General features: G+C 31.0%; 1 protein-coding gene across 1 annotated transcript; it reads left to right on the forward strand.

Annotated features, from left to right (window-relative positions):
- The first annotated feature begins 2,996 nt into the window (after positions 1 to 2,996).
- On the forward strand, positions 2,997 to 7,208 carry LOC120345638 (uncharacterized). The gene is made up of 5 exons (XM_039415167.2): positions 2,997 to 3,071; positions 4,534 to 4,686; positions 4,993 to 5,088; positions 5,764 to 5,981; positions 6,712 to 7,208. The coding sequence occupies exons 1-5, from the start codon at positions 3,011 to 3,013 to the stop codon at positions 6,901 to 6,903; spliced, it is 720 nt and encodes a 239-aa protein (XP_039271101.2). The 5' UTR covers positions 2,997 to 3,010; the 3' UTR covers positions 6,904 to 7,208.
- The last annotated feature ends 1,291 nt before the right edge of the window (positions 7,209 to 8,499 follow it).

Consider the following 8,499-nt stretch of genomic DNA (forward strand, 5'->3'; position numbering starts at 1 on the left):
CCTGTATTTTGCAAACTTATGCAAAAATAAACGGCCAAATAAAAATCATCCATCAAAACAACTTTTTTATTTGATATACTGGGATCATGATTAGAAGCCTTCAAAAAAAGTCGATTAGAACTCATCTATCAGTTTTCACCCATATTTAGTCGAGATATCGTGAGGCTGTTTCGAAGAAACTTGTATGAAGTTCATGATACATTTCATGATTGTGTGTAGCCTGCTTTTATGATTTTACAGTCGTACTCTGAACACCTTTTTTATTTGATATGTTTTATACTCCGTTTCTTTTGTATGTAATATATCTATGCTAGCGACAACGATGTCATAACAAAAAAATCAAAATTAAATGTGATATTTCTGTGTACGAGTCATCGTACTGTTTAATAAAGATAAAAGCAAGTTGCGTTTCCAAAATTCATTTTTTTTGTTTTAACAAAACGCTTATTATTTTTTAATTTGTTGAAAGAGAGAAACAATATTTCTTTTTGTCACAAAAGTGGGGTTGCATAGAATATATTTTGGTGCAAACTCTGTTGAGCTTCATTATATTCTGAGTTGTCAAAGAAATCGACTTCCAACAACAAGGTATTTGTTCCTATAAAATCCAAACACAAGGATTCTAAAATTGAAGTAAAGTTAAAAAAAAATTTCTGAACTCGGTATGAAGATTCTTTCTCAAATCATCCTCATTAAACTTCTATTGATCATTGAAGTTTTATCACTTCTTAAAGGTTAGTATCATATTTTTTGCCACTAATTGGCATACTTTTGTCATTGAGTTTATGTATACATAACTAAATCAGATGTACAAGTTTGTTGGTCCAAATGATGATGCGCTATTTGTTTCCCCCCAAAAATATATATATATATTTGTTTCCCAGGGCTTCGCTCTATTCAAATTTACAAATAGGTCTCATTACTGCTTGATGTGGGTTCTTACCCAATTTTTTTGTGGCTTCTGATGCATTATTTCTTGATGAGTAGTAACTTCTCACCAAATTTATCCTCTCTTTGATATGCCCAACTGGAAAATTTCACTCAAGAAAAAAATGAATGCGTGCTTATAAAAGTGAATTGAACGCGTATGAAAACTATGGTAACCAGACGTAAAATAAAATCTAAAACTGAATGTTTTGAGAATGAAGTATGATGATTAATCTTTCTATCTCAAGAGTTTTACTGGAATCGCTACCTGTGACGTGATTCGTTGCGACGACGAAATATTTCGCGTTACATTTTTGACTTCCAGCAATCGTGCCTACTGTTTAATACAATGCAAGACTTATATTTTCATTCTTATACATTCGAAAAATTTTCTGAGGGAAGCGAAAATATATTAAATTGTCATATGACCTTTCTTTTTGTCGTGTGACTGGTGATTTCATAAATTTGTGTAGCATTACACAGCATACCAAAAACAATGTTGTTTTTTTTAATTTCGATTTTAGTTTATAATTGTTATAATTTCATCATTTGGAAATTAAAATCTACTGTTAATGATGTCGCCTGAATTGATGCAACAAGTTTTAGAGTAATGACGTCATAGGTCACATGGGTTTAAATTAAATTTGCCTGAATTACGCAATGGTTGCTAATCAGATGTTTCTATAAAATAACAAAAAATCTCTCTATTTTAAAAAACAATTATGTCATTATGCCTGGAAGAAAACATTATATTTTGTTCAGAAAGAGGCCCTGCCCCTCATCATTTTTTAAATGATTACTTTGCGTACTTTCATCATTGTGAAAAAATAAACTATTGACTTCCAAACAGAGGCGAGGCAATACTGACTTTATTTACCCGATCGTCGTTCTAAAAAAATGCAGGGACATCAGCTGACTAGTAGTGTGAATCACAATGCAACTCTGATAGTACAATGTGTCAAAGCTAGAATAGTAAAATAAATAGCTTTTGTTGATTGCGTACTATTAAAAATATTCGCCAAAATATCTTCTTTCTCTGTTATCAAATGAATACATGTTTCTGAAGAATTTTTGAGACATTAAAAAACTTATTTGAATAATCCAAATATCGTGTTAACAGGAGAGAAATGCATGGTGCCTAAGCTGTGTAATAATAGACCAGTATGGGACACATTCCGTGGTCATGAAACGGTGAGGTTTTATACTTGTTGACTGCATTTTTTTTAGAAATACGTATATAGATAATTCAAATTCTATTTAATAGCATCGATAATATATTTATTTATTACTTACTACTAACTCACTCACACCTAATGTCGTTTTCAGAAATTTTACAAGAAATTTTCCCGGGTGACGTCACAGTCATTGTTTGTTTAATATTTTTAATATAAGGCATTTTTATGATTGAGTATTTCATTTACTCCTTCAACAATATTTGTAATACATAAGAGAAGACTATGTAAGAGACTATTCATTTTTATTTGAGATTCATTAATTTCGTTTCAGAATGAAGACTGGGAAATAAGGGAAAATGCTATAAAAGGTTTGCGAAATAAAAAATGCATCTTATGGCTCACAGCATCTTTTAAAAGTTTTCGTTATCAAAATTAAACTTTAATATTAAAATATTAAATTTTAGGTTTTATTGCAAGATTAAACAAAAAAACGATTAATTACAACAAAACAGCCTAAGGTTGATGATGTCTATTATTCTAATTTTGAAAAAAACATATTTTCGAACTGAAATAAAACAAATGATATTTCTTTGACTAATGGTGGCAAAAAAACTTTTAGACTAATGACGTCATAGGTCACTTGGGTTTAAATTAAATTTGACTGAATCACGCAATGGTTGCTAATCAGATGCCTTCTTTAAAAAAGTAAAAACAATCTCTCTATGTTTATCAACCATTCTAATTTTAAAAATACCACCAAACTGAATTGGAACAAATATTAACTTATTGACTAATAGTGGCAAAAACAGTTAACTTTATATCAGTTTTTAATTTCTATTCTTGTTATTTCAGATCGAATTGATGAGTTGGCTAACCTAATAAATCTTCTACAACTTAAAGTGGAAAAAATGGACACAAGAACCGGGGCGACTACCGTAACGGATGTAAAAGGAACAAACGCGTCACGGGGTAAGAGTCAACAACTGTTATTTGCAGTTTTCTTTTTTGTATTCAACTGACAAACAACTATTGTTCAAGAAAGATTTGCAGTTGTACTAAATTAATATTAAAAAAGGCTGTTTGTTATTGGCGATAAAATACTGAAAAATTTTATATTAAGAATAATCAGTATTCAATAATTTATTTTTTCACCATGCTGAAAGTACGAACAACATAAAAATAATCGCATTCCAGGGTGAAAAGAGACGCTGAAAACCAAGTATGGTTATCGAGCGGCGGCACCCTTGGGGAAGTTTAACAGAAACGTAATAAAAAAATAAAAAAATATATTATTTAATAAATAAATAAATGAATAAATAAAAGAAAAAATACGTCAAAGCAACCTGGTACATATCAAGCAGTTGTCAGTTCAACTGAAGAAAATCGACTCCATGCTACACAGTCTAGGTAACCATGGGAATAAATGGAATAGCATAATTTTGTTCAAAAAATTATCGAGTATATTTGTAAGCTTTTGTCGGATTACTATAAATACAACCACATACCCTCTTAATAAAATTCAACTCCACGATAATGGACTTTGCAACACTTACTCGAAAAATAGAACCGTCGAACATTTATAATTACTGCTGCTATGACATCCCAAGATTATTTTTAATCAATCTTGCAATAAACTGTAAATATATTCAATTTACCAACAAATCTTAGAATAATATATTTTGTTATAGAATACGTTCTCATAACGGGAATAGGCATTTGAACACCCAACGTATAATATCATAGTCCGCGATGCACAAAACTACGGCAGGTATAACTGAAAATATTAATATTAAAAATAATAATAACATACGGACACAGAGTAGGAGGTAAGCAAGGACAATATGCTAGTATCACCAGTATTCGATTTTGACCACCCTTTACTTGTCACTCTATTTACTCAATATCACTACAAATACTACACACATCATCCAAGTAAATATTATTTCTGATTTAAATTATATTTTCATCAGAATATAATAATAAGAAGTCTTCGTTAGTCACAACTCCAACTGTACCTGCAGTGGACGTAGGACAGCAGCTGATGCTCTTTTTTCTACATTTTTACGAACCACAAGAGCAGAAATTCTTGAATTAGACACAACACAGATTTAGAATTGTGTTTTAATTAGTTTTTTTCCCATTTTAAAGTGGCTTCAATTTCAATTACCATATTTAATAGGCTAAACTAGTATGGCATGTTTGCTTTTACATAAGTAATACTTGATTACTTGATTAGAGGCAGAAATCGTTATTTGTAATCATGGAATATTAATAAATATTATAAATACATTAATTTACTCGATGTTTTAGTATATATATACCATTTTTCATAATTCGAATTTAACTCGATTTCGCCCTTTAAATTTTAGATTTATGAGAAATAAAAGCTATAAAAAGCTTCAAATACTACTTTAAATACTCCTAATTACAGGAAACGCGGGTACGACGAGTTCTCCAGTTGCTACTTCGACCGCGTTCGCAACAATTCCTGAGGCTCACCCTTGGTCATCCACCGATGCATCGCTTCCCACTATGATTTCTGAAACTAGGAATTACGAGAAGCTGCAGTTGAGCACAATTAAGGGTAAGCGTCCTTCATTGTGTCTAAATGCTCATTTAATTCATATTATTTGTCTTGTTTGATCTGAATACGTAAGCGAAACAAGTGGATAGATATATATTCCAGGTTATTCCCACGCTGTTGGTGTGCAGAGTTGCTACGCAATGAATAGAGTTCTCCGATTTTTGCGTTCTCTGTCAGTAAACCAACATTCGGTCCGATAGGTTGATAGAGAGCTATTTCCCGATTGAGCTCGCAAGAATCAAAACTTATCAGTACACTATAACTTCGTAACAGAAAACAAAAATAAACAGATTATTTCTTCTATAGAACTTGAACACGAAGAGACTAAAATTCCAGATACGCCACAAGAGGATATGACTACAATCTCCTTAGAGGGAGAACTGTTCGTTACAGCAACTGCAGGTACATTATAATTTGATAATTTGAGTCATATTAAGCTGAAATGGTAGAAAAATAGTAACGTGCTACCATTGATGTCGTTTTAGCTGCATTCCGCTAAATATTAGAAACGTACGTTTTTGCAATGTCAACGATAGTTGACAGTCAAGTGAATATACCCCTGCCCATAGGTTTCAGTCCCTTTACACAACTTGATGTAAAGTAGAAACACAAAATTATTTACCTTCGTATTGGTACACATACTTCTGGAGCGCTCAATTGATACATTGCGCAATAATGACAAGATCTAAAACAAAACAAAACGAGATAGTATAACAGAAATTCATTTCTACTGTCCATTGTGGAAGTTGATCTTATAACAGAGTATACTTCTTGCCTTTACATAGCGGTTCACGTAATCGTTTGTCGGTTGCCGCTTAATCTATTAACCCCGCCAAAAGGCTGTCTTTAAAGTCGTATTATTGGCCAATGAAATCCTAATAAAGCCTTTGCAATATGGGCCCAACCAAATAGTTATTCTCATCCTGACAAGTAACATGTCATGCGGTCGTGTTCAGCGGCATAAAGCAGTGAAATCAAAAATTCCGAGCTATCGCAGCCGGAATAAAATTTTATAATTAAAAAAAACTAAATATTTTTTACCTGTTCGACTTCAAGCTCTGTTGTAATTTATTTTAGAAAAATGTGGCTTCACGTACAATTCAAAATGCTTTCGGGCGATTGTCTATAAAACATGGAATGTCACTTTCAGCGATGCCCAATCGCTTTGTGGAAACAATCTGGCTAACATTTATAACGCCGAGCATTATAGGCGGATGCAAGATTATTTACGCTCAATGATTCCCGATGGCCTGACATTCATTGCAATTTATACCGGAATGACTTACAAGAACGAGGTAAATTGAAATATTATTGAATATAAATCACGTTTCATATGTGATCATGAATATTAAACTAAGTTAAACTTGTAACCATTGGAGTTAACAACATTTTAAGTTAAGCATGTTAAGTTTATCAATTTTTACGTGTCATTGTCGTTTAGTTTCGATGGCGATTATAGGTCCTCATTTATATTCGTCAAAGACGAGTTCATTTTAACGACGAACATATAACAAAAACTTTGACTCTTTATTAGAAATTTTTTTATTAGAAAGTATTTAGTCAGTAAAGTTAACATTATTCACTTAGTATAGTGGCCCATCGTTGTCACTAATAAAATTTGAAAAAGATTAAAAAAGTAAAATAAAAACTGAAAAAAAAATTTAAAATTTTTTTATTTTATTTCCGGTTTATTTCCTTTTTTTTATTTTATTTTTTTTAAATGTTTTCATTTTATTTTTACTTTTCAATTTTTTTATTTTTTATTTTATTTTACTAGTGACAACGATAAGTCACCATAACTCAGTATTTTATATGAAAAATCGCTATTTAGTTTGGTCTTTCAACGGTATAAAGCAATTGGTAAATTCTGAATTCACACACACACACTTTGCATGTGATGAATATTTAGTCAAGAGTCATATTTCAGTCACCAGATTTTATATTATTTTATATAAAAAGTAAATTTAAATATTAGTTTATACCTAACTTTACAAATATAAAAAACAATCTCTCTATCGTTGTTAGGGCCAATTACTAACGACGTCGGGTGAAGGTGTAGATTTGTCAGAAGAATTGTGGCATCCTGCTTTTCCGTACCCGTCGGCATCGAATCTACGTGTTGGTATTGATGTCAATCGATTGCGCACTAATCAGGGGATTATCAATCGAGAACCAACCTACAAACTCAATGGCGCCATTTGTGAATTCAACTTATAACTGAACTTTACCAAAGCATCGATAAATAAACTGGGGCCACAAGAAACTAATTTGAGAGTAATTATTGCTCAACCATGTATCTAGGTTTATACTTGCCGAATCTATTGCCCATCAATGATTATGGACATGTATGCTACACTCTATAAACCATTTCTTGTGAACCGCTAAAAAAGCTTCGCAGACCGTCATCTGTTTGCATCTGTTTGCGAATTCTAGACTAATACTTGAGCAATCTATTGTCCATTGAAGAATATTTATGCTACATTTTATAAATCAATTTTTTTATCTTTAATATATAGATATAAAGTTCGGTGGAACGGAATATATTCTATAATAGAAACATTTTGTAAGAGTACATCGACAAGGTCAATTTCATCGAAACTTCTCATACATGTTTATTTGATGAATTTGACTACTGAGGCAAAGTCAAGCCAGAATTTTTGTTTCATTTTGTGTAATTAAATAAGATAATAACGATATCACAATATTATTTAGTTTTTACATTGTTTTTGACGATTTTTTTTTATGAACGAACTGTATCTTTTACACTTTTTCTCGATTTATAGCTTAATTCACAATAGTGTTTTATACTCGAAATTAATGAAAGGTTCTCCACAATCTTATTCTAATGACTAATTCTAAAATACATTTTTTGTAGTGAATTTGAATGTAATGTTAAAATTGAAACAGTATTTTGCATTGAATCTAAAATTTGTTGTTGGAGAAAACAAGTGGAAATTTTATCACTCGATTTTTGATTTCAAATGAAAAATTCAATTTTTTTTTCTTAAAATTCAGTGCGGTTATCGGTATGCTTTTCTTAGGAATAAAGTAAAGTTGAAAAATTTAAAATTTTTTTTTCAGCAAGATTCATTCTAAAGTATGATTATTTGTTTCTGTAAGATTACTTACTTTTATTTTATTTGTTAGACGTTATTTTTAACAGATTTTTTAATGGATGTATTTTTAAACAAACTGTTTATTGCAAATTTATTTTGATATTATTCAACAATGTAGGTTTTCGACCGGGACACCGTAGCTCCCTAAGAGAAAGCTGTAGAAGGGGGTCACAATGAAAAGAAAACTCCCCGATATTCATAGTTTCATTGCTTTATAAGGATTTTCCACAGGGTGTTTTCATTTTGTTGAGCATAAATTGTTTGAACATAATGGGATTTGGAATCTACCAATCCAAATAACACTATAAATAACACTGGAATGATAAACAAAGAGGTCATGAGTACTGAAAATATTCAGTAGAGGGCCACGGGCCATGAAAGGTTGGGAGCCACTGATGTAGGTAATTGATTTATAGAGCAAATGATTCCAAAATTTACATGTTTTGCAAATAGTATTTCAAAATTCAGTATAGGGTACTGTTTACTAATGCTTTCGTAAGTAAATTAATTTCTTTGGTCATCACTAGTTTACTAGTAAGATGTGTTTTAACACGTTCTGTTAGAATAAATTTTGCGTTTTACACTATCATTATTGGTTTTATATCGGAAATAAGTTTTAAATATTTTTGTCGCAATAAATAAAATTGTACAGTAAATGTGTTTTTAATTACTCAGTGTGAAAATTAAGTTAAATGAA

Source organism: Styela clava, chromosome 8 (genome assembly GCF_964204865.1).
Source record: "Styela clava chromosome 8, kaStyClav1.hap1.2, whole genome shotgun sequence".
NCBI classification, from domain to species: Eukaryota; Metazoa; Chordata; class Ascidiacea; order Stolidobranchia; family Styelidae; genus Styela; species Styela clava.